Raw genomic sequence first — 26,578 nt, forward strand, 5'->3', positions numbered from 1 at the left:
CAGGACAGTGAGTGCAATGGAAAGGAGGGAAAGGCCAACTCCACAGCATGTGGCATGAGACAGAGGGGCAGGCAGTCGGCAGCTGGCTAGAGAAGGCTGGCTGAGGTACACTGCCAACCTTGGGTAGCCTGGGGACATCCTGTGAAAGAGGGAGCCTTTTTGTCTCTGTGGAACTCACTGTCTTCCTGTTAATTGTAATTTTAATAAAATATGTGGAGAAGTGTCCAGCACTGCAGGAGCCTGAGAAGAGCGTTAGTGTCACTGTGCTTGGTATCATTCCATGATAGCCTGCACTGGGAGAGGAAAGACTGCAGGGTATTCCGAGGGGCAGTCTGAGGGGCTGGGCATCAGCGTCAGGGTGGGCACACCTGGATCTTCCCTTGGCAACTTCTCCTTCAGTTTCCCAGTTTACATCACGGAGGGTTACGTCACTTCGCTCATCCTTTGCAAATTCTGGTCTTTGCCCATCATTATAGCAACCTCGGAGCTCAGAGCGCCTACAAATGACTACTGGTAGATATTTTAGTGCTCATCTTTAAGTCTAGTGCTGTCCTTAGACAAGGGCTGTGGAAAGTCTTTCTTCTGTTGTCTCCCATCAAGCAAAGGTACTTGACAGCTTTTCAGGACGTGCTTCGGAAGCACTTGAACTGTAAGCTCAGAGCGGCTCCAGATGGTTAGTGTTCACCATTTGGTGGTAGGAGCTGTGCCTTCCTTTTTGTCTCCCGCAAGGTGCTTCCCCTAAAGATAGCACGATGGACGGGTCCCCCAGGGGAGGAAAGATAGCACTGACTGTAGGGATTGTTTACTATTTTTGTGCTTTGTTACAGCTTTAGGTATCACATGACAAAGTTCTGCCCAGGAGATAATGCTTGTATTAATAGGTCACACTTTGCTAACCTGGCTATGTGCAAGGTGTTATTTTAAACCTCGTGCCCATCATCTGATAGTTGGTGTCACCTGTCTCCCTCACATTTGACAGATAAAGGAACTGAGATCCACGGAGGTTAAATAACTTGCCCATGATCACTCAGCTGGTGAGAGGCGCAGCTGGGATGCACATCCAGACGGCGGTGCTCAGTAGCTGTGAATTTAACACTATTTGAGGCTATTTTTTAATGTGCGTTATACAGAAATTTTGCAAACTCGATTGCATCATTTTTATAAATTGAACCTTAAAGAACCCATCCAGAACTTTATTCTCTCATCTCAGCACAGCGCAGGATGTGCTGTGCCAGATGTTTGGTCCCCTCCCCCCATGCCGTGCATCAACCAATTCTCACATACCTACTGCGAATCCTGTAATTTACTTCAATCCTGACACCATCTCCTGGAGGTCACTTGGGGTGCGCAGGTCCTTGTCTCCTAAGATGCCCCTCATTGAGGTGCCAGAACTTCTGACCAACCCACTGTCACTCAGGGATTCCTGTGACCTCTTTGATCCCCTGGTGGGGTTTGACCATTTGCTAGTTACTAAGACCCATTTATGACAAAAGATATTAGCAGAGTGTAGATGCCTCTCCAGATAGAAAGACAGGGTGGGGCTGGCAGGGGCCTATAGCAGGAGCCTTGTCCTGGTAGGCTCGGGATACAGTACCCTCCCACTCTATGGATGTGGCTGGGTTCAGCAACTGAGGCACCCCCTTGGGGAGAGTGTTTGTGGATTTATTATTATTATTATTTAGATGTGTCTTTGGTTGTATAACTGTACGCTGTTCACCTCTACTGGAGGTCAAGGGGTGGATCCGGAACTTCCAACCTTCCAATCACAGGTTGGTTCCTCTGGCAACCAGCCCCACTCTGTAGTGATTCAGGGTCTTTCTAAAACTCCTAAGCTACCCTGACTGGGGGAGCTTTCGCCTTCATGGTCCTCAAGGTGCCCTATGCTATTTTAGGAGCCTGGGACAAAAGACTAAATATGTGAATAGACAGCACTACCATTGCTCTGTTCGGGAAATTACTAGGGCTTCGGGAATAGCTCACCAGAAGCTGGATCAAGGCCAAAGTTGATGTTTGTGTTACTTCGCAGCAATGTGAGGCTTAGAGCTGGAACCTTCAGGGTCCAGCCTGCAAGGTTGGCTTTGAGTCCATGGCTCAGCACAGCATCCGCATCTACCACGGAGCATTCTGCATATCAGAAGCACCAGCAAAGTGTTACTGGAATTTAAGGGTGGATTAAATGACCGTGGATAGCATTTTAATTATGATGTTATTAATATTCACTGGGCTGTTTCCTACCCAATGATCAGAAGAAAGCTTTATGAATTATTTGTTTCATTTCACATACAACCAGGTACCAAAAGCATATTGGTAGATTTATTATTTTTTTTCTCATTGTTTTGAACTGGGGAGGTGGAAGGATAGAGGTTCAGTCTTGATTCTCGTCCAGACCCTGACATTTTACCTGTGAATGGAGCCTCAGGTTCCATGAATTGTAACTGCCCTGTGAGTTCCCAAGGCTGGGTGGATGTTTCTTTGGTTATATAACTGTATGCTGATCATCTCTACTTTCCACCTCTCTCTCCTTTCTGGAGGTCAAGGGGTGGCTCTGGAACTTCCAACCCTCCAATCTCAGGTTGGTTCCCCTGGCAACCAGCCCCACTCTGTAGTGATTCAGGGTCTTTCCAAAACTCCTAAGCTACCCTGACTGGGTCACACCTTGGGCACAACAGGAGAGAGGCCCTCCACTGCCTTCCCATGAACTGTGTTGCCTGGCCCCTCCTCTCTGGCTTCAAAATTCACAAAGGAGTGTATAAGATGAGCCCTAAAGAGAAAGAAGTCACGGTGGGAGGTTCTCGCCATCCTGCTTGATGCTCTGGCTGTGAAGAGCACAGGTGTCACAGCAACTCACTGGGCTGAATTTTGTACAACTCAGACATGGCAGATCCTCCATAACTGTTGGCTAAACAAATAAACGTAACTCCTAGCTTCCTTGGTACCTATCCTGGGGTCCCATTTCTGCTCTCCACAGAAGTGGACATCTCAAAGGTTGCGGGTTCTGGCGGTGACAGCGCCTCCGCTGTTCTGAGCTCACTGTGGAGAGCGGGAGGGGCACTCTGTCCCCAGTCATCTGACCTCTTCCTTGCCCATCTCCCATCTGCAGTGGCTCTAATGATTCAGTGCCTACTTCATGTTCAAAATACAGCCACCAACGGCTCCACATTGTCAAGAAATTGGTCAGGCTCAGCAGAAAATGACCATCAAGTACAGGAGCTTGCTTGATGCCTTAATCAGCAGAGAGATTATTATCCCTGGTGTGCTGGTTGTGCTTACTCCTGGCTTTGCTGCAGAGGTAGTGGCAGGTGACATGTAGCTGTTAGAGCTTTCTCTCCTCAGCCAGTGACCACAGAGCCCTGGGACAGAGCGGCTGGCCATGCATGGGAGGACTTCACATCCATCCCAGGTTCCAAGTGGCCAAAGAGCAACAGGTGGCCATGGGCCTGCTTTTGAAATGTAGGTTGGATCTGTGTCTACTGCTTGGTCAAAGGGGGCCAGCCACTCCCTCTGATATCATGGATGGAAACAGGGGTAAAGAGATATTCAGCACTTGGGGGATGATGCTGTTAGGGGCGGAAGCTGGGACCAGCTTTACTGTGGTGCAGAAGTAGCAAACATTCAGGAGACCCCATGCCCTGACTTTTCATCTTGTCCCAGGCCAGCAGTATGCAGTAGGTTCCTCTCTTGTGATCCTGGGCCACGCAATCTCAAGGGGCCAACAGCAAGACACTGTAGTGTACCACGTTGCTGCGCTAGGAATTTGGGTGTCTGGAAATATTGAAAGTATTTTAGATTTAAAGATATTTTCAATCTTTGATTGGCTTATCTGAACACAATCCCATCATAAGTCAAACAGCATTTCTACTATCTTATCATTAACTTCAGTGGAAGAGAGGGTTTTAGGTATTTATCTGGATCAAGAAGAAATATTGCAAGGGTTTCTGGGATATTCTTGAGTAAAAAATCCAAGAAGTACATTTAATATTTAATCCAGCATTTGTCAAAAATTGAGCAATGTCACAAAATACCACAATGAATCCTTTGATATCCTCAAAAATGCTCACAAGAGCTCCTTGATTGAAAGAGAAAAGGATGTATGCAGTAAGACAGATAATGTTTTCACCTCAAGAAGAATAAGCCTTGATTTATTTCTAAGGACGTGGCAGCGCGTGGCCATGCAGCTGCTTGCAGGAAAATTCTGTGTGTTCTTCTGCCTGTGCTCCTCTGCAGCTACTCACCCTTGAGTCCTGCTGGCTGTGTCCTCCACTCTGCCTTTGGGGATGGTTCTGTTGGGTCAGGTCCCAGGCTTCAACCTGGAGGGCACTGTTGCTTCACACCCTCAGCTCCCCTAGTCTTGCCCGAGCAGGGACGCCTCATCCTCGCTGCTCCTCTGAAATTCACTTTCTTCGACTCTGCCAAGAGCATCTTTCTCAGGATTCCTCCCCTCCCCCAGCTGGCCTGCAAGGTTCCCTGTGTTCTGTCCTCTGAACTCATGCCTGCCCATTTCTGTGTCTTCATCCCTTCCCTTGTTGGTTAGGTCTAAACCTAAGCACCTCTACATAAGAAACCCCAGTAGCAAGGACCCTCCTCAGGCAGCTCCCATCTGCAGGTGGAGAGATGGACAGACCGAGTGAAGAGGGGTGGACTTGCCAGGAGGCGTGGAACCCGGGAGCCCGGCAGCCTGGTGGTCCGTGCAGACCTTGTCCTGGACACAACCAAGCTGATGGTCACCACAGGGGCTGGTGAACGGTTAGACTTCTTTCCTTCTGTGGCCTCATGTAAAACATGAGGAAGTAAGGAAACTGGAGGAAGAGTAAATAGACATAACATTCTCATTTTATCTAATAAACACTTTTGAGCCCTTGTTCATTGTCAGACACAGAACTTCCAGGTAACCACAGAAAGAGACCAAGATCAAGAGTCCCTTGGAAGGTGCTTGCACCTGAAACAGCGTTCCTCTTCCTGCACGGCCCATGCTGAGCCTGAACTACACATAGAAGCCCACAGTGGATGCTGGTCTCTGGCATCTCAGTATAGAGCTTCATTTTTCTTGGCTGTCTTTTTTTTTTTTTTTTTTTTTTTTTAAACAATGGATGGTTTTAGCAATGGTGAGAAGAGCAGGAAGGTAAGGTAGTCCCAGTTCATCCTGGCAGTATCATGATAGGGGGTCGACCCAGTTTTAGTCACCTTTGTCAGGAGCCCGAAGGCTCCAAGAGTGAAGTGGTGGCCTTGTTAGTGCAGTGTCTGCTGTGTGGTTTCAGTTCATGAATTGTGAGATGTTTTTGCCTGGCTTGGTGCTCTGACAAATTACATGAGACCTGGTAATTTATAAAGCATAGAAATTTATTTTCTTACAGTTCTAGAGACTGGAAATCTGAGATCAATGTGCAGGCAGGTTTGGTTGCCTAGTGAGGGCTGCTTTCTGTTTCCAAGATGGCACCATGTGCTGTACCTTCCCAAGGGGTGGGCGCTGTGTTCTTGCACAACAGGAGGAAAGGCGAGCGAGCCCAGCACTACCTGAAGCCTCAGCCGAAGCAGCTCTGACAGGCCTGCTACGGACACAGTCATGGGCACTTGCACTTGGGAGGGGACACAGTTACACCGCAATGTCCCCCGTTTGTCCTTTGGGCAAGTAGCTGGATCACTTTCTTCCTCTTCCTCACTGCTAGCTTCCTCTCTTCTAGAGGCTAGGTGTTTCAATGATCAGTTCTCAAAATGTGGATGAGTGATGAACCAAGGCTGTTCCCATAGTTTCCTCCGGGCCTCTCAAAGCCTCTGTGGGTGTCCCCAGGAAGCTACCTCTGAGACAGACTCATGCTTCCTGAGCCCTGGCAGCTCTTCCTCACTGGAGCAAGTGAGCTGGTCCCAACTCCAGCAGGCCACCAAGGACTCTGTCAAAGGCCTTGTTTGTTTTTCTCAGGGCTAGAATCTGGGGCAGCTCTTTCCTGTAAACAACACATGGTGTGAGAAACTGGGGCTAATTAAGGATCAACCTCAACTGCAAGTTTCTGACAGTGGAGGGGGAAAACCGGAAATCATTTTTCTAGCTGCCCAGCCTATGTCAACCTCTCAGTCCAGCCTTTGGTTGACCAGGAAGAGTGGACAGATCTGCTGAGACAGGAGATGTGCTCTTCTTGGCCCTGCTGAAGACCAGTCTGAATTTTCTTCTGTAAGCACTTGAAGAACATTGTGATTGCAGATGGGGTTGGAGACAGAATGCTGGGAAACATCTTCAAGTGAAGGCTACAAAATCAAATGTGGGGGCCGGGGAGACGGCTCAGTGGAATAAGTGCTTGCCTGGCAAGCACAAGGACCTGAGTTCAATCCCTGGTTCTAGCAAAAAAAAAAAAAAAAAAAAAAAAATCAAATGTGCACTGTGCTACTGGGAGAGCTACAGGAGAGGGGCTGAGGACACCACAACCTGTGGATCTACCACCACAGGACACGGTGACAGTTTGTGACTCAGGAACCACTCCATGGGGGGATTACAAAGGGGAGCAGCTGTGGGGCTGAGGAGAGAGAAAGGTGCTAGGGGCAGAGGCTGGACCACGTCTGTCACTTGCGCGGTGGATGGGCACCACACTGGGTGCCTGTTTTCAAAGGAAGAGCAAGAGCCTGAAGCCGGGGGGGGGGGGGAGTGCCACTGCACAGGGCTGCTGTTTGCTGTTAAGTAGCATGTGTGCAGCAGGAGGGTGGAGGCGGGTCCCGGCAGCCTAGGGTGAGGCTGCTCTGCTGCTGAAGGTGGGCAGTAGGGATGGTGAGACAGCTCAGCAGACTAAGCACCCACTTTGGCAAGTGCAGTGGACCGGGGTTCAATCCCTGGTCCCTCATGTTGTGCTGGCCCTGCCCTCAGGGTGTGCTGAGCCGGAGACTGAGTCCGGGTGTGTTGGCATTCTGTAACCCCAGTACTGTGGAGGCTGAAAACAGGAGGATCACTTGGAGTCTGAGCTGAATAGTGAGACCCTGTACCAAATACATAAAATTAAAAAAAGATTATGAAGGCAGGCAGTGGCCGGGTGGGCGCTGTGTTCTGCATTCCCTGGGAGTAGTGCGTTTAGCCCCAATTGCATTTTTAACTAAGCAGGAAGAAGATACTAGAAGGAAAGTGAAGTGAGGACATACACAAGGCCAGAGCAGAACTGGTATTAAAGAGCCAAGCATTTCTGGGCATGTTTTGGTCAAAGATGGGTAGATTAGAGCAAAGCATTTAGCATGGTACAGGATCTTATTCTTGGCCCACAGCCCATTAAATCCTGGGCCCAACCAAACATGACTTTCTTGGAACATGAAGCTTTTCTCAGAGAACAGACATGGATGGAAGGTCCAAGTGAATGGAAGTGTGTCAGGAAGTTATCAGGGTCTGGATCGCCACAAGGCCCCTCCCCCCAGCCACCTGTGGAAGCCTGGTCATCAGCTGCTGATGCTGCGGGGGGACATGGGACCTAGCGGATTGGCACAGGGGCTGCCCTTGAAGTGAACGTCAGGATGCCTGCCCTCCCTCTCACTGTCTTCCCTGCTATCATGGGGTGACAGCATTGCTATTTGCCATGATACTTGGTCTGAGGCCAAAGCCCCAGGGCCTGTGGTTCCTAGAATCCTGGTCCAAATCCAGAGCTGGAACCTCTGATGACATGAGCCACAACCACTCTTTCTCCTTTAAGTTGTTTGTCTCAGGCTGTGGTCACAGATACCGAAACAAAAGCACCAGATGCTCACGGTTCCGGCCCAGTTTCAGCTGCCCGGCCTGACTCCGCATCGCGGGGTGGTCTCCTTGGCCCTCCAGCCAGCCCTGGGAGGTGAGACTTGGTGCTCGAGGCCAACTTGCCTAGAAACACAGCCAGCCCTGGAGGAAGGAGTCAGACCAGGATTCCTGGTACCACAGTCCCTCTCAGTCCATCTTCTCCCAGGGACTTCAAAGGTGGCGGGGAGCTGGGGTGTGAACCGTGGTCTGTCGGACTTCCAGGTTCTTATGATTCTCATAGTGGACACGCTCTCTTCTATGCGAGCTGGACAATAAGGACAGCCATAAAAAATTTTGAAGTTTTGGGTAGGAGGGAGAACAGTGCTGAGGCACGTTGGGCTGAGTCCATGTGACAGCCCCACAAAGACGGTGCCTCAGTGGTTCTGTATTGTGTCCGTGGCCTAGGCAGTTTCAGTGACTTGCCTGCGGTCACACAGCAGTAGCAGGATATACACTGCCTCAAGGCCAGTCATGTGCTATGGGATCCTACTTCCTCTGTCCTGACCCTAGGAAAGGGAGGGAGAGTCCTGGGTGCTGTGAGAGATGGGTGCAGAGGTGCTGTGCTGAGATCTCTGTGGTCAGTGGCAATAGCAGCCCCCGGCCCCCTCTGCTCCATGTGCCTATTGAGTCCTCCTGCAGTGCTGTAAGGCTGCCGGCCCTCGGGCTGGGTTCCCAGGTACGCGGTCCATATGCAGGTTAGGTGACCTGCCTGGGTCACATGGCTGGCAGGTGTGAAGCCAAGAGTCTATGCAGAGCTCCTCGAAGTCCACACAGCTGGACAGAAAAGCCTTGTGTGGTCACTTGTGTGGTCCACAGGCGGGTGGGACCCTGGACACACAGCTCACGGAGCAGCAGCTGAGACGTGTGCTGGTCTGGGAAATCCCAGGAGGGTTGTGAGAACCTGGAGCAGAGGTGTGGGGGCAGGACCAGTGTGCTGTGCCCTGCGGACCCTGTGGCTGCCTGAGTCTGACACTCAGGCTCCTTGCATTGTCACAGCCGGAGCAGACCCTGAGGCTCCTGAGCTTTGGGGAGCCGGCAGAAGCATCTGCACAGCGCGACTGTCGTCCACCAGGGTCCAGGTGCGGGGTTTTCACCAGAACAAGGCTTAAATGTAGAAATGGCACAGGCCTTTGGCTGAGCCTAGCGGGAGAGGTCCTGCTCTGGCTTGTTCCTCTTATTCTCTGCCAGTGTCACTGGGGATGAGGGGGACTGGTTTTGCTTTCACCCCTTGTCAGGGTCTCAGCAGCTCTCCTCGCCTGGAAGCCTACTACCTGCTGCTCCTCTCTGACGCGAGCAACGCTCTTGGCTCCAGTTTCCTCCCTTTCTCCTTCCACACCGTGCCCCCCCCCCAAGCCCGCAGAGGGTGGATGATGACAGGTGCGGGGCACAGTGGCTGCCATAGCAACCTCCACCCACTCCCTCCCCCACCCCCATTGTTCACTTTTGAAGTGTCCTCCTCCTGTGAGAGGTGACTTTGCATATAATGACTTCTGCATCTGGAAGGTCGCTCCGCTTGCTTTAAGCTCCTGCAGCCCGGGCCCCTGACACGTCTCCCGGAGGCTAGCCTTCTCCACTTTTCTGTGTCTGCCTCCTTAGAACAGGTCCACCCGGAATGGCTGGCTTTTGGCTCTATCGTCAACCCCTGGTTGGAGCTGTGCATGTATAAATGACAGCTTTATATTTTTTAAATGTGTCATGCTACCAAAGATGTCCAGGCTGCTTCCCTGGGGCCCTAGGAGATGCCCTCCCCACCCTGCTTGCCCACCATGGGTTCCCTATCAGCTCATCCCTACTCTGGACCCCAGGGGGGGACTGCCCCACCCATGGGGTAGAGCAGGGTGGGCAGGGACAGGGAGTCCTGGCCTTCCAGGATGCTGCCAGTGGCTCACTGCATCCCTCGTCCCTCTGCAGAGGCAGGCTGTCCTCTCCAGACACCCCAGGGCTCTTCAGGTCCAGGGACAGTGGCAGCCCGGAGTTTTGCAGTCTGTGGCTCCCCTCTGCCCTGTGCACTCATCCAAAAGCAACGTCTTTGTTAAGGTCACTGCTAAAGCTCCAGAATGACGCCAACCTGCCCTCCGCTTCCTGCGTGGCCCCACCTCCCACGCTGACCATACGGCTTCTGTCTTGATGAAGGCTGCACCGTCGTTGCTTACTTGTATTGTGCTTCTGCGTTGTTTTGTTCGGCAGCATGTCCACTCTAGGTCTTTCTTTGTGGAAAGGGATCCGTCTGTCTGGAGGGAACATTTTCACTCCGCCATCCCTCCTTAAAGATCTTTCTGTCTCTCTTTGACAGCAAAGCTGCCTGAAACATAGTCTCTTCAAGGTTGTCAGGACTTGGGGATGGAGTATAAACACACTCTCTATCTCAGCAGATCCTGGGTAACCCGGAGCACCTCCCTTTTTATGATGTCCACCAGAAGGATATACAGTACAGTCCTCAGATCCTCACAGGAGACCAGGGGCACTCAACCCTCTGGTATAAAGACATCATTCTCTCAAGTTTAGAAATCCTCTCAGAGCTATAGAATCCTGCACACAGGAGAGGATGGAAACAACTCACTTTGTTTATAATAGGTGCCTCATAAAAATTCCTAAGATGCTGCTTTCTGGGGAAGGGAATTAATTACACTACAATCCAGCAGGAGCTTAGGGTGGAACAGCTGCTCCAAAGCTGATCGGAAGATGGCCTCGAACGAGGCCTATAGGTGATGCCCTTTGAAAACCATGAGCCAAAAACTGCGTGCTCCAGATTCTTTCAAGACCAATCCCAAGTGGCATCAAGAATAGCGTGAGGGTCACACAGCTTGGCCTGTGGGAAAACTCTGTAGCTGAATTAGATAGGCTCCATTCTGCCTCTGAGAGTTCTGATGGGTTGCTATGGAGCCCAGCCTGAGAATACCAGGTCGCTCCTCTGGATCCCGGGGGCGGGGGGGGGGGGGCTCGTGGGCCCTTGCTGCTAATATTATACTTTGGTTTCTGCCAGATGGACAGAAATGAGCAAAAGTCCTATCTTACTCCCAAGAGGATCTAGATATTAAATATCAAAAGGGCAGTGCAAAGGACTTCATTTTTGAGACGCCCTAACAATGAATGCCAGGGCTGGCCAAATAGCTCAGCGGATTAAAGCGCCTGCAATCAGGCACAGGGGCCAGGGGTTTGATCCTCAGTCCTGCTGTGCTGGCCTCACCCCCAGAGCATGCTGAGATGGTGACTCAGACTGGGTGTGGTGGTGCACACCTGTAATCCCAACTCTTGGCAGGCTGTAAACAGGCAGATCACTATGAATCTGATCTAGTAGTGAGACCTTGAACACCCTATACACCCTTCCCTAAAATACAAAACAAAAACAAAAACGAAAACGAATATCAGTGGACTTATTTAATGGTAAAATTATTACTAGTCCTACAAAAAAGGAAATCATCCAAGGCCACACATGACATTACTGTACCATGATTTTATTTATCCATAAAACTAAATTAAACATCTCCATGAAGATTTACAGTTTTATTTTTCTTTTCCTCACTCCTTAGCTATCCTGAAGAAATTCATGGTTAACCCCTCCTTTTATACACAGCTTGTTTTTTGTTTGTTTGTTTGTTTGTTTTGCAGAACTGGGGATTGAACTCAGGCCCTTGCACTTGCCAGGGAAGCGCTTATTCCACTGAGCCACCTCCCCGGCTCGACAGCTTGGGGTTTAATAGACCAGAGCTCCAATAGAAACACTCACAGTCACCTTTCTCTGGAAATATCCCCCATTCCTAGAAAGGAAGAAGGCTTTTAACCAGAATCTGATACCCATTAGAGACTCTGTGACAGTAGCAATATCCAACAGAACCGGATGTCTTGTTTCGGCCGCTGGGCTTAATTGTTCTATGGAAATGTTTGTCAGGAATGAAACCTAACAGTCTGGGAGAGATTAATTCCTTGTAAAGAAATGCATATTTTCAGCAGCCACATTTACTGGGAAGGGGTGATTGCATACTCATTCTTTCAGCAAATGTGTGTTCAGTGGCTGCTGCGTGAATGTGGAGTGGGTTCTCTAAGTTTCGGGCAACTCATCATTAGGATGGGAAGTATGATGTCTTCACTTTACATCTTTTAATGTTTAATGAATAAATGCTATCAGTGCATTTGAAAATCTTGGCCGGAAATTGTTTTCTCACGTTAGCAAAGTAAAAGAAAGGTTGGAGAGCTTTCTCTCCGGTCTTCCTCTTCTGTTGAGATGAGTCCAGCTCAATCCCTTATCTTGTCATTCTCCCTAGCTTGGCAATATTTCAACAAACTTCACTTTGCTGGTATTGGTGGAGTGGGAGGCAGGCTGGTTTGCTTTCTGTTTTAATGACCCTATCTCAAAAATAAAACAGGCTGAGGATGGAGTTCAGAGCAAAGACCTTGGGTTTAATCCCCAGTATATTAACAGCAAAACACAGCTGAGACATAGACGAGTAAAACAGGAATTGGTAAGGAGGGCGGTTTACTGGAGAGGCCTTGAGGGGTGCTTAGGCGCTCGGAGGAAGAGGACCGAGGCCAGCGTCAGGGTCAGAGTTGTGGTGGTCCTCAGACGACACACAAGCATGGCGTGTTAAGCAGGCAACGCTTGTCTTTACAGGTATAAATTTTGAAATTAAAAGGACATCCCAGTTCACACGGGCTGCAAGGGCTCTGCATTTATTAGAAAGTTCCCCTTCAGCGTTTCCTTCCTTCCTGTTTAGCTGGGCTTCTAAAAGGGCCGCCAATGATCCAAAAGCGTGGCTGCTTGGTCCTGAAGGGAATTGTGAAGGAAGTGTGTTCACGTCATCTGTGTTGCACACCCTTTTATGTAGTGCTCAACACTTGTTTGGGTCACTTTCCCCTTCCTGCTGGATTCCCCCGCCTTCCCCACTTGGCTGATGGAGACAGGTGTTTTTGTTCTTGTGTTACGAGGGTAAACCGAGTCACTGGACAATCACTTGACTTCTCCCAAGAATGAGTCCCCAAGGGATCTGGAAAAGGCAGCAGGGCTTCCTCTGTTCAAAGCTCTAGCTTCTGAAGTCTTTCTCTGTATTCCTGGGATAGGTTTTCTGCCAAAAATACACTCACTCTTTTAATCTTTACTGAAAGCAATGAGGTTAGGATATCATGAAGGTAATCGTATTGTTACAGCTTAGGACAGCCGTGCAAGCTATTTGAGTAGATTAAGAGGAGTCCTCTGTGAGGCTTAATATCTGGTCTAGTTAATTTACTGAGCACTGAATTTTAGTTTCTCTTTTGAAAAAGTATAATGGAAACCTTTGCAGGACACACCCAAGAACATCTGAAATCAGTTATGATTCATTTTTAAAATTTTAAATAAGATGCATATGTTGTTTAGTGAAATTCTGTATTGTTTCCATTTTTTGTATTATTTTTATTCTCTTTAAAAATTATAGAAGCATGTAGAACAGAACAACTTAAACATATTTTACACATATAAAAGGTGGAAGAGATGCCTAAGAGAGCTTGTTCCTTCAACATCCTTCCTTATTGGGATTCTATCAAATGCCAGATTACTGTAAAATAAATAAATAGATAAATAAATAAGATGGTCAGGGGCCAGGGAGATGGCTCAGTAGAATAAGTGCTTGCCTGGCAAGTGCAAGGACCTGAGTTCAATCCCCAGTTCTGCAAAAAAAAAAAAAAAAAAAAAAAAGATGGTCAGAAATAAAAAGAAATTCAGAATTGGCAACAGGTATGAGTCATGCTACTGGCCGATGATAACTTCATAAGCAAAGGTTCTCCTGTAATCCATTCATAAAAGTAATAGTTTTGATGTGCTTAGTAATTATTTAAAAAAATAATACTCTAATAGTAATAAATGATGACCATTATGTATCTTAGAGTAAAATATCGTAAGTAACATATAAATAAATATGAAAAACTAAATGTATATGCATTCCATATTCTAATAGTTGACCAACTAATAGTTGAATTGCCTCATATCAAAGTTTTGTTAGATACTTTCCCTCTGTTTGAACTGTTCATACATATTAGGTCATTTATAGATTTTATTTTATTTAAAATAAGTATTTTATTGACTTGAGTAGGAAAAGATGGCATTAATTGAAGTCTTAAAAATTCAAGAGTATAAAAATGATTTCATTCTATTGTACATAGAATACCATTCATTTTTAAATTTTCTGTATTTGGTACAGGGTCTCCCTATGCAGCTCAGACTCGTAGAGATCCTCCTGTTTCAGCCTCGCCAGTGCTGGGATTGCAGGCATGTACCACCACTCCTGGTTTTGGTGGCCGGCTCAGGATACCTGGAGTTGGGGCCAGCATGGCATACAGGACCGGGGATGAACCCGGGTCTTTGCACTTGCCAGGCAGGTGCTTAGATCACTGAGCTATCTCTGTAGCCTAAAATATCATTTTTATTTACCATGATTACAGTGACTCGATTTGGGTGGTATTACCTAAAATTAGTTATATTTTGGTTTGAATCACAACCAGACCTAAGAGTTAACATGTGATCTACTATGACCATCAATTATGGCTCATCAGTGTCTTTCTGGGGCTTTTCCAGGAAAAAAGATGGAACCAAAAACCATGACATGTTGCAAATCCCAGAGATTTAAGCTGAAGCCTCCATGTTGCTGGGGGCTCCAGCATGTGTGTGTGTAACTAGACCCCAGTGCCGACAGAGGGAGTGCGTGGAGCCCACCCTGCTGCATTCATACTGAGGTCTGGGGTGTTGAGTTTGAAGGAAACAGAGCTCCCTACAAATGATCAGCAGCCAGGAAGTAACTGTCAACCTCACCCATGCCAATATCACCTGTGGGACCTTTGGCTCTTGAACTCTGAGCATTACAGGCATGAAAATAGATACAAGCAGAGAAAGAAGACGCCATCTTTGAAAAGGGCAGGAACACTGACCGAATCCACTGAAATGCACACCAACATTACAAATGGGAAAGCTCTGCTGATGGGTGAATTAGGAATGTTCAGTGAACACTGAGAGGCTTCATGGGGATGGGGAGGAAACCCCATGTAGGGAGAGGGGTCTGAGAAGACAGCATGAGTTTTCAAGATCCAGACCCGGTGCGCCACTACTTGCATCAGTTACCTCACACAGACAGGAGATATGTGTTTGTGTTTGTGTGTGTGTGTGTGTGTGTGTGTGTGTGTGTGTGCATGTGTGTATGTGTATTGTGTGTTGTAGGTCTCTTGCAGATAAGCTTGCCTGTTGGAATTGGCATGATTAGGAGTCAGAGATTAACGAAGTAGATCACATTTCCTGGAGCATAGGCTTCCTCCCCTGTTGAGTTGGATTTTTTTTTCCCCCCCTGGGTACAGGACAGTGAGCGCTGGTGTCGAACCCTCCAAGTATCAATCATCACTGCCATTTTCGTCTTTCTCCACCTCCTCCTCTTCCTCCCTCCTGTCCTCCCCCTCCCCTCCCCCCTCACCTTCTTCCCCTTCCCTTCTTTCTCCCCTTCCCCTACCCCCGGCCTCTCCTCCTCCTGTGCCAGGAATCAATCCAGGACCTTGCACTTGTCAGGCAGGTGCTGTGCCACTGACCTATATCCCCTTTCTGTTCTTGATCCTGTAAAGCTACTGAATTACTCAGGTAGCAACCTCTTAAACTATCATGGAGATTAAATAGATTTGTTATATAGTCTTCAAAACAGTGCTGCAATTCAGTGCCTGATAAATGTTAGGGATTAGTACTAGTGGCAGTGGTTTCTAGCTTCGTTCGTTCGTTCATTCGTTCATTCATTCATTCATTCATTTGTTCATTCATTCATTCGACAAGAGCACCAATTAGGTTCTTGCTGAGAAGTGGCAGAGGTGCATAGGAAACCTGGTGCAGAGAGTACGGAAATAACACGCATTTGCCATCTTCTCCCTTCCAGTAGTGGCTCCCTCTCCTCCTGATCATCCTGCCCTGCTCACCGCAGTCTTGCAGAGCTGTGCCCTGAACGCTGAATCCTAAGGAGCTTGTCAGAGTCTCGCCAACACCAGTCTTGGCATGCGTGGCGAGTCCTACTTCATCGGCATGAAGAGCCTGGGGCCACCAGAGCACACCCCCAAGGACGGAGGACTTTTCTTACTCTGCTGTGTGGACAGAGACTGGGCTGTCACACGGTGCTTTGCCGAAGAAGCCTTTCAAGCGATCACTGACTTCAATGACCTCCCCAATTCCCTGTTCGCGTGCAACGTCCACCAGTCTGTGTTTGAAGGCGAGGAGAGCAAGGTAAGATGTCTCTTCTGTCGCTGAGATGTGGCGTTGTTGCACCTGGTTGCTTTGTGCACCTGGGGCTGTTTAGCACCTTTTGCAAATGTGTGGCTGGCTCTAATGCTGTGTGTGCTGCCTGTTCTGTGACCAGGCAGCGGCGGAGGCTCCTGGCAAGGGGTCCGGATGTTGAAGGTAGTCTGGTTCTCTTCGATCCCTGGGTCAAGAAGACAAAATCAGTGTTGCTAGCACCATGGATTAGAAAAGCCACCCCAGGGTTGGAAGCAGATGCTTTGAGCACTAAAAGTTTTCTTTCCTTGTCTTCTGCCAAACACATAATTTGGCTTCTTAAAAACAGTACGATCTCTTTTGTAACCCTTTCCCCTCCTGCAGTTTGTTCTGTGTTATAAAAATGTCTTCTTGGCACGTGACCCAGGTCCCATGGAGTCATTGATAAAGCAGGGTGATGGCCGTGTGGGTTCTTTGCTTTTTGCTGTATGTGCCTTGCAAGAATTTGAAGGGTGGAGTGATGCCTTAACTTGAAAACAAGGAGGAATGAGGTTATTTGTGTGTGAAGATTTTCTAGCAATAAATTTGATTTAGAGACCGTATTCTTGGAAATCGTAGTAAATATTACATTTGGAGATCTTTCTAAAGTTTCCCTGGGATTTCTCCAACCTTCTCAGCACCATACTTGATTGGATCCAACCTTCCTTCCTTGGTAGGTATTTCCTGTTGTAAATCACCCCCACCGTATCTTGTAAAACACAGGAAGCCTTTTGGGAAGAGAGGGACCTTTTCCTGAACTACAGTGCATGGCTCTGCATGAAACAAAGGCCAGGATTTATGATTGTTCTTTCCTAAGCCTGAGCTCTCTCTGCCAACTCCAAGAGCCCGGGCCTTGTTGACGGAGCACAATTCACTGAAAATCTGATTTCTGGGTTTTAGTGATTTGGATGGAGGGAAAAACAGTCCAGAGGATTAGGTTGCTATTCTGTGTCATTTGATGACATAATAATGTTATGTTGGGATTGAGCAATTGAAATGATGGGCTGGGAGGAGCTTGAAGGGGAACCAACTGCATGTGATCAGAACCTCGGGGACTGTGTGCAAGCCCCAAACTGCTTACAGGAAGACAGTAGCACACACCAAACAAAGCAGGAGCTCTGCTCTTGGCTTACTGCAGATTATAATTTATTCATGGCAAGCAATATCCTCGAAAGTATTCCTGCTAGCCACAACTTATGAAAATAAGGGCCCATATTATCTTATATCTTTTTTTTTTTTGTCTGAGTATCTTAATTAGAAGGATTTTCCTTGGAGATTTAATGGTGGTTTCAATTCTTTCCTAATTAAATACTAGAAGATCGGTACAAGAAGATTTAGGATTCTTTGGGGTCATAGGGTTTTTTTTTTTTTTCAGAGTTTTGTTGAAGAATAGCTCATCACTGGATTCGTTTAGGGACACTGATGGATAGAGCCTGGGGAACCCTTCCTGAGACTCTCCTCACATGGATTTTGATCCTTTGATCTGTCTTGAGTGATGGGTTGCAAAATACTTTCAGCTAGTTGGTATACAAAGCTGAGAAGTAGTATCTGGTTGTAAAAATAACCTTAACAAAATATTGAGCTGAATTAAGGCATAGTTGATTGAGCCAGTTTCAAGTTACTGAGATCCCGTGCTTATAGTCAGAGATGAATTTTGTAGTTGAGCAACGTCCACATTCTGAGACGTATTAAATCAGACAGGAAATGTGACCCTTGACCTCCATGTGTGTTTTCAGGACACGACCAAAGTGGATAGGGGCTCAGCTTTGATTGAATTGTATCTGCACGGGCTGGGCTGGCAGGGAAGGATAATCAGACACCAGGTAGACTGATGACCGCTGGGAGCCGTGACCATTGGGACTGCAAGGAGGGAGTTAGGGATCTGCCAGGTGCCATACCTCCATAGCCACTTGCTTTCTCCCTCCACCCCAAGCCTCCCAGTGCTCCCTAGAGTTTCCACATGGAAGTACTGCCCACTCCACCTGGAGGACCATGTGCTGAAAGCTCACTTCTCACACTCAGGAGGCCATGGCCTAGCGAAGGTCCTCAGGTCCTGGGCTGTGCTCCTAAGGGAGACCTTGGGGCTCCTGGTCCTTCCTCTTCCTCTTCTCCTTCTTTCCCAGCTCTAAGGTGAGTAGTTCTGTTCCAGCAGGTGCTTCTGCAGTAAGGGGCTTCAGGGCCAGTGCAGTAGGCATCCGTGAACCCAAAACACCAAGCTGTGAGCAGAAAGCAAGCTCCCTCTTGGAAAGTCTGCCACATCAGGCATTCATTCTGCTGTGATGGGAAAACTGACTCACACAGGTCTCTGTTTTTCCCGCCATCTCAGCAAGTCCACGAATGAGTAAGCCCCTCGTTCTCTCAGGGATTCCTTTCCACAGCACTCCAATTTCATGAATCCAGGGCTGAGGGGACAGCTCGTCAGTCTAAGTGCATGCCTGGCAAGCACAAGGATGTGGGTTTGATCCCCAGTACCCCACACCGTGCTAGCCCTGCGCTGAGCTGGCCACGGAAAACGAGCATGGTGGTGCATGCCTGAAATCCCACTGCGGAGGCTGAGACAGGAGGATCACTTCGAGTCCAAGGTGCATTGTGAGACCCTGTACCAAATAAATCAATAATAGTAAAAATTCATGTATCTGAGCCGTGATTCCTGACAGTGGTCAGGTACTACGTCAAGTTAGTGGGGAGATATTTTTAGGCACAGAGAAAAGAAGCAAAAATTCTTGTGTTGACCTGTGGGTAAGGCTGGCTACAGTCTATATATTTGGCTCTGGGAAGATGCTGCAGCATTGGGAACGATGGCAGGGAGATGAACCCTGGTGTTCAGCTCAGCCATCCAGGTTGCAGGTGGATGAAATGTAACTCCGCTTTGCCAGAGTCCTTTGTTTCTGGTAGAATCTACTTCTGATTAATATGTATTAATATTTATTGGTGAATTTGAATTTAGCTCATTCCTGCCATTGCATTTAACTTCCTGAGTTGGGTAAAAATGAAAGCTTTGGCTTTCTGACTCCACTGAAGGATGCAGACAGCAATCTCTTCCCTGTTTCCTCCCAGCCCAGTCCCTTTCCCACAGCCTTTTCATTCCCTGGGTGATTTGGAGAGTATGGGATGGGACTGCTCGGGACAAAGGTGATGCCATACTAGGGGACCTTCTCACATTGTGTTCCCACTTATCTACGTGATAAGTATTTTATACGCTCACTTCAGCTGTGCTTCTGAACTTCTAGGCTTTGACATCTGAACTATATTTTTCAAAGAGCTTTGTGGGGCCAGGGATGCTCATGTCCCCTTCCAGTGAGGCAGAGTTCTGTGTGGTTCCATTTTGATGGAATGCTTTTGTGCAGAGGGGGCACCTGGTGCAGCGCATCTTCTTGGGGTCCAGATGGTTGGGGTGTGTTTACATAACACAGAGGAGAACCAGAGCAGGAAGAAATTGGTATCTGAGGCCAATAAGTACAGATTGCTGTTTGTATGCCACAAGGTGAAGTATAAATATTTTTGTAAGAAACACATTTAGAACTTGGATCGTCACAGAGTTCCCCATCTTGGTGCTACCAGGTTCGTTTCCCTCCCTGGGATGGGCTTTCTGGATCCCTTGGGCTGCAGAAGTTGGAAAACAGGTGAGGCTGGAGGGAACAGAACAGCATCCTCCAAGCTGTGCATGTCTGTACCAAGGGTCTGAGTGACAAGGCTCTGAGGGAGAACAGGAGAAAGCCATCCTGAAGTGAATTCAGTTGAGTAAGAGAAGTAGTAAAGATGATCTTAAGGGCCTTGCAGGATAGGAATCCATTTAGTTAAACAGCAGCAGCAGCAGCAGCAGCAGCAGCAGCAGCAGCAGCAGCAGCAGCAGCAAGTACCTGCAGAGCGTGTGGGGCGGAGCTAAGTGCTTCGCTAAGTGCCTTATAAGCGCAAAATCCCCATCACCATGAGGCCCCTTGAGGCGGCACCTTCCAGTCTCTTGCTCTGTGGTTCAGGGCAGGATCTTGTGCCTGGTCCAGTTCTGCCCCGTGTGTATGCAGAAGCGGCTTGTGTCAGGCTGGACATGTAATGACTAACACTGGGCCCTACCGAATGCTCTTTTCATTCAGCTGGGGAAGCTGGCATCAGGTCAGCCTTCTGAGTAGCTCTACAAACTGAGAATTGTTTCATAATACATTTTGAGACAAAGCCTCATTTGGTGCAATTCATTTAAAGTCTGACCAGAATGGAAGGGAAGCTCCTAGAATGTGAATTTTCATTTGATTTTCTATGACAAGAGTCCTGTTTTTAATTACCAGGATTGCCCTGGACCTCGAGGGGACATTACACAACAGGAGACAGATGTACTCTAGCATGTTTCCAAATCTTAAAATTCAAATCCCAAACATGTCAGGCCCCAGGGTGCTTCCAACAGTGGTTGTGAGCTGGAAAATCGCAGCCGATGAATATGCAGACAGTGTTCAAGAAGAGGACTGAGTTCATTACTGAAGCCTGAAACACTATCACCAAGAGCAAGAGAATGTATTTCTCCCATAATAAGGTACTCAGATCTATTTTTCCACATTTTAAGGCAATTTATGTTTCATTGAAACGAATTGTCTCTGTTGTGTGTAACAGGAAGTTTTGAGAGATGTCCACAGTGTGGAATGGCTAAATCAAGCTAACTGGTACACGGATGGCTTTGCGTTATTATTTTGAGCAATTAAGAACTCTTAAAATTGAACTTCTGAATGATTTCAAAAATGCCATCATTGTTTCTCATTCTCGTCTCCGTGTTGCAGCTCTCTCAGACCCTGTCCTCCCATCCAACTGAACTTGTATAGTTTGTGATCAGCATCACCTCAACCAGCCCCTTGTCGATCCCCTGGTAAACCCCATTCCACTCTCTGCTTCCATGGAGTCAACTTCCAGGCTGTGCATGTCAGCCAAATCTCATGGTTTCCTTACCGTGCCTGGCTTATTTTACTTCCTACCATGTTGTTCAGGTTCATCCATCTTGTCGCTAAGGACAGGCATCTCAGTTACTTTTACTCATTGCTGGGACAAAATACCAACACCCCAAATTAAGAAAAGAAAGGTTTATTTAGCTCACAGTTAGTGGATGTTTCATTCCATACTCCGCTGGCTCCAAGGCAAATAGCAGCAGTTCACGGTGGCAGAAAACAGTGAAGAGCAGAGGAAACTCCTGCAAAGTGATACAGCTGTGTGCATTAAGATCCTCCAAGGGTGCTAGGGAGATGGCTCAGTGGAATAAACGCTTCCCTGGCAAATGCAAGGGCCTGAGTTCAATCCCTGGTTCTGAAAACAAACAAACAAACAAAAAACAAACCAAAAAAAGATCCTCCAAGGAAGTGACTCTGAATCCTTCTTCAACCCCTTTATATATCCCTTTTGTGCTGAGTCACTCTAGGGCGGGCCCTCCACACCCTCGGGTGGGCCCTCCCAACAGCCCAGGTTTTGGAACCACTGAGGCAATTCAGCCAAGTTGACACAATGTATTGATCACTACAACAGGACATCCTTCTTTGTAAAGGCTGGCCAGCATTCTGTTGTGTAGACAGACATTTACTTAACCTGTTCAGCAGCTCGTGGACGCATAGACTGGTCCCACAGTGTGACTCCTGTGAGTAACGCTTCAATAGGATGGGGGTACAGGTGTCTCTTTGGAGTGTTTGTCTCATGTCCTTCAGCTTTATACCCAGGAGTGGGATTGCTGGATTGTGTAGTGGTGGTGTTTCCTCAAAGAACCTCCATGAAGGCTATGCAAATTCAGGTTCCTACTAGTAGAATGCAGTAGATGTTCCTCACATCCTCTCCTACCCTTGTGCCCTTAAATTATTCTGATAAGAGTCTTTCCAGAAGAAATTATGACTGGGGTGGGTGGTGGGTGGGTGTGACTCCTTTTAGAGATCTTACCCAGGTTCTTGTTGTCTTGAAGAGAGATTAGATGAGAGGAGCAGAAAAGGTAAAAGGGCTTTACATTTATTAAAGGCAGGAAAAGAAATATGCTTTGAGCCAGCCACTGTGAAAGAGAGACAATGGCCACAGGTTAATGGCAGCCATCTTTGGTAACCTCCAGTCCTGACTGACATCTGATCTAGGCCTTTCTATCACAAGCCTGCTTGATCTCAGGCCAAAAAAAGTTAAAGATAGCATTTTCTGATTGGTCCCAGGGCTTGGATACGTGTTTCTCAGATCTCTGTGATTGGCAGATGACTGGCCACACCCTAATCTCTTGCTTCCGTGTGAGCTACTATCTCACTGTGGTCTTAATTTTCATTTCCCTAGGATGATACAGTCCATCTCCTCCTTCTGATCTATTAATGTTTTTGTAACGTAGATACTCTGATGTTGGGTGCATCTTCCAGTAGAATTGACTCCTCTGTTGTTACAGAATGACTTTGTTTGTTTTTGTAGCTTTTTATTTCTAATCTACTTTTTAACTGTTTCTCTGTATTTTGTTGAATTCTTTTGTGATTTCTTGGAACAAGTATTTTGGCCTCTTTGTCAGAAAGTCCCTCAGTCTCCATTTCTTTAGGTTCAGTTATTAGTGCTTTATTATTTTCTTTGGGTGGCATCATAGCTCTTGAATTTTTCCCCATCCTGTGGCCAGGTATTGGTGACACAGGGCTGCATCTCCTCCAGTCCGTGTCTGGGGAAGTCATACACTAATCAATCCCTCTGAGATCCTTACCATGGTGGACGTGGTGCTGGAAGGCCTGGCACTCCCACTGCTCAGCACTTTCCACCACCCCCTGGCAAGGAGTCTGATTTGGTCCCATAGAAGAGCCTCCTTGTCTGCTGGATGCTCACTGCTGCCTGCAGTATACTCAGGGAGCTATCTGGGAGGCGCTCATGTCTCTTACCTAAGCATATGTCCCCTGCAGTCTTTGAACTCCTTGAAAGCAAACAAAATTTGCACACTTCTTTTGTATTTTCAATACCTCCAATGAGGCCAGGCACACAGTGGCTGCTGAATCAATCCTGAGTTGAACCTCCACCTCAGTAGGGATCAAAGACACAGAGAGCTGAATGCTCCAAGATTGCCTAACATGAGAAAGTAAAAAGAGAGCTCCCGAGCTCTAGGTCCAGTTTGTGACCGTCATGCCTAGGTGGCCTCTAAGTTCTGCTTAGAGAGAGATTTGAGGAATAAATGGGGCAGAAGGAACTTGGGTGCCTGAACAGCTGGACATGAGGCAAGTGTTAGGTGCGCAGGACTCCAGGAGAGGGAAGGTGACTTGCTACAAGGGCACTGTGTCCTCTGGGCTTAGCAGGTGCAGGGTGGGTGCCAAGCCATGGGGCGGGTGACCACACCTGCTGATAAGATTCGTGGACATAGGACTATCGGTATGTCACCTTACCTTTCTGTGGTATTTATATTCTCAGAGGTGACTGACTTATTTAGTAAACTGAGTAAAAAATAGAAGTATATTATTAAGCAGATTTGTTTTAGAAGCTATTCACCGGAGAAGAAAAATGAGAGAGAGAGAGAGAGAAAAAGAAGAGATAGCAGAGAAACCCAAACTCTGTTGTTTTAGAGACCCCAGGAAATAAATGATGGAGGTGGTTTTAAGGCTGATTGAAGGATTCCTGCTAACGATACACAACAGTGATGCAAGGGGGATTGTTCATGCTGGCTAAGGATCACTGTGTGTAGGCTGGACAAATAGAAATGAAATAAATGATGTCAACTTGAGGGTGAGAAATGATAACCAAATATTAAACCAAGAACTCAGTACCAAGCAATGGCTTAATTTAAGTATTAAACCAGGCAATTATTAGACACTAGCTATTTAAGGAATGCTTAGCAGTTCATTGCTTCTCTTGTGTTGGTTTTTATTTGTAGGAGAAAGGGACATTATTTACAGATGTCTGAGCATGCTTCATTTGTAAAAGGACATCATGGGTCTTTGTGCTTAGTGTGCTCATCCTGGGGGGAATGGAGAACCATAATTAGTCACTGCTGATCACTCGCAGCACCTGGCAGACAAGAGGCCCAGCATGGGCACATCTGCAGGCTGCTGCGGGCATTCCCTGGAAGCTCAACCTTTGTGGATGTGACTGAACTATTCCAGAGGCATAGTTAGAACCTTGCTTCTCCACGATCCCGAGTGGAGAAGAACCCCTCCTAGGGCCCAGAGGCCCAGCAGGTTGCTTCACAGGTCCTGCTTACCTACCCAGAGATCACCGAGGCAGTGGAGAGAATTGAGCCTGGTGCATACAGTTAGGTGCATCTGGCTTCTGTGCCATGGAGTGGGGGAACACATACTCTTGCTGACACCTGGGCCAACACAGTGGTCCTGTTCCCTTTAGTCCATGATGATATTAAAAAAGGATGTCCTCCTGATCCATTTTTGGAAAGATGAGGGTACAGTACCTGGAATCCACTTTATATGGTTTCCATCTGAGATACTTCCAGCTTACAGGAGAACTCTGAATTATGAAAAGGTATCCAGTGGGCAGACATAGTCTCAGCACACTGTTCAGGAGAGGGACGGTGACTTGGTACCAGGGCACTGTGTTCTCTGGCAGGCCATGGGCTGCTTGGTAGGTGGAAGGGCAGGCACGAGTTCATCCTGTGCTCTTCTGTGGCCAGGAGCTGAGCAAGTGTGCAAATAGCACACACCATGACAGTGGCCTGCTCCAGACAGGGTCACGTGGAATTCTTCCCAGGTAAACCATGCATGCATACAGAGAGCTGTTGAGTCACTTTGCCTACCTGGCTTCCTTCTTAGAGGCAATGTCAGACAGGCCGCAGGGGAGAGACAAGCTACATCATTCCTCATTCTCAACAGCTGGCAGTGGCCTGGGCTCTGCCCTGCCTTTCCTGGGTTGCCTTGATCCTGGGCTTGGTTCAGGGGTCAGGAATCTCTTGACTGAGTCTGAGATGGCCAGACAAGGCCAAGCAACTTCACTATGAGCTTTGTAGTGCCACTTGGGCATCCCTCAAGGCTGTGTGATATTTAGGTCCATGGAAGAGGGATCTCAGATGATGTTAATGTGCAGGATGGGAGCTTATTCCTGTGCTGTGTGTGTTTTCTTCCTAGCTGCTCATTTATGCCTTTCTGTGGATGGTTGTCTAAAGCACTGTCCCATTGCCAGGCCAAAATACCTGACACCACAACTTAAAAGAGTAGGGGTTTGTTTTGGCTTAAGTGTTTAGAAAATTCAGCCCATGGTCTACTGATGGGCATAGTGGAGGCTGAGAGAGCAAGGAGGAGCTATGGATGGGAACACTCCATCCAGGTCCTGTCCCAGGGATGCTCCAATGAGGCCCCGCCTCCAATCAGTGCACTCGCAACATGCTCTTTCAGGGACAGACACACCAACAAGCACCACACCCCCAGGAGCCAATAGCCTTCCACACCCAAGGTTCTAACCAACTGTGGTGCCTGTATGTTCTCTCTTAGCCATGCAGGAGCAGGGGCAGATAGAAATGCAATGTGTGTAGTTGTTTGTTTGATCAGTTTCTAGTAACATTTCAGTTATGTTTTTTCCTACCAGGAATGTTTTATCCTACAGTATGGCCATTCCCTTAAACCCAAAGCCCAGGATCTATCATTTCTTTAAAAAAGGCCCTCAGATTGTGGCTAAGATTTTTCATCAAGCATGGTAAAGCATCATACCTCTTCCTTTGCTCAAAACCCACACTTTCTCCCCAGTTTCATAGCTGGTATGACCTCCAGATTATTCTGTAAGTTGCATTATTTATACACAGGGTGTGCTACCTCGATGGAAGGTCTGGCTTCCTGTTCCAGGGGGAAGATGCTAAGTATTTCAGGGGCAGCTGAAAAGCTTACCCCAGCCCTGCAACTCACAGGTTCCGTGCATTTCGTAGCTGGAGGGTAAGCCTTGCAGGAGGCAGCGGTGCCCAAGGAAACAGGGCTTCAAATCCTGCCTCTGTTGCCTACTAAGTTACCCGCTCTTGGTCCCCTTACTATGTCTGAGTCTCCTGTGACACAGGGCCAAATACCTGTGTTGGAGCAGCGTATGATTAAACAGATGCCCTGGTGGTGCCAGACCGTCCTGGGCTCTGCTAGCTCCTCTCTCCTCCTCCTTTCTTCCTTCCTCCCACCCAGATTGTGACCTTCTGTGTCTACGGTTCAGAGCAGGCCAGAGCTTTGCTGAGGACCATGTGCTTCCCGGGAACCACACAGAACTGAAGCCCTGTACTCTGGAGGCTGAGGGCTGGTGGAGCAAGTCCTCCACTGAATCATAGCAAAGTTTGGTTTCTGTCTGAGAGCTTTGGCCTCTCAGGAAGCTTAACCCAGTCCTTCACACACGGGAAGTTTCTGCTTCTAGGTGGGTGCCTCTTCTCCCCGTATGTGGTTCTTGTCCTACTTTTCTTTTAGAATGAGTGCCAGGAAAACTTGGTTTCTCTGGGGAACTGGTATTTTTTTTTTTTTTCTCATTGAGATGTTTCTGTAACTTATGTATTACTCTTTTCCCCTGGGTTCCAGGAAGCTCAAATTAAAAACTAAGCCTCAGTCATAACAACTTTAATTAATCTTACTGGTTCTGCTATTTTATTTCTCTTGTCACAACTCCATCACGTGCAGCATACCATGTAAAACATTTTCTGGGTTAGCTCCTCAGACTTTGTTCATGTTATATATATA

General features: G+C 47.7%; 1 protein-coding gene across 3 annotated transcripts in view; it reads left to right on the forward strand.

The window, feature by feature from the left end:
• Rcan2 (regulator of calcineurin 2) overlaps nt 1-26,578 on the forward strand; it is a 176,637-nt gene that overhangs the window by 13,041 nt on the left and 137,018 nt on the right. For all 3 annotated transcript variants that reach the window (XM_023719318.1, XM_004624092.2, XM_023719319.1), the window contains one exon: nt 15,610-15,950. In XM_023719318.1, coding sequence (XP_023575086.1) covers nt 15,726-15,950 — 225 coding nt within the window. In that variant the 5' untranslated portion in view covers nt 15,610-15,725. The remainder of the gene's footprint in view (nt 1-15,609; nt 15,951-26,578) is intronic.

Source organism: Octodon degus, unplaced genomic scaffold (genome assembly GCF_000260255.1).
Source record: "Octodon degus isolate 3935 unplaced genomic scaffold, OctDeg1.0 scaffold00005, whole genome shotgun sequence".
Taxonomy (NCBI): domain Eukaryota; kingdom Metazoa; phylum Chordata; class Mammalia; order Rodentia; family Octodontidae; genus Octodon; species Octodon degus.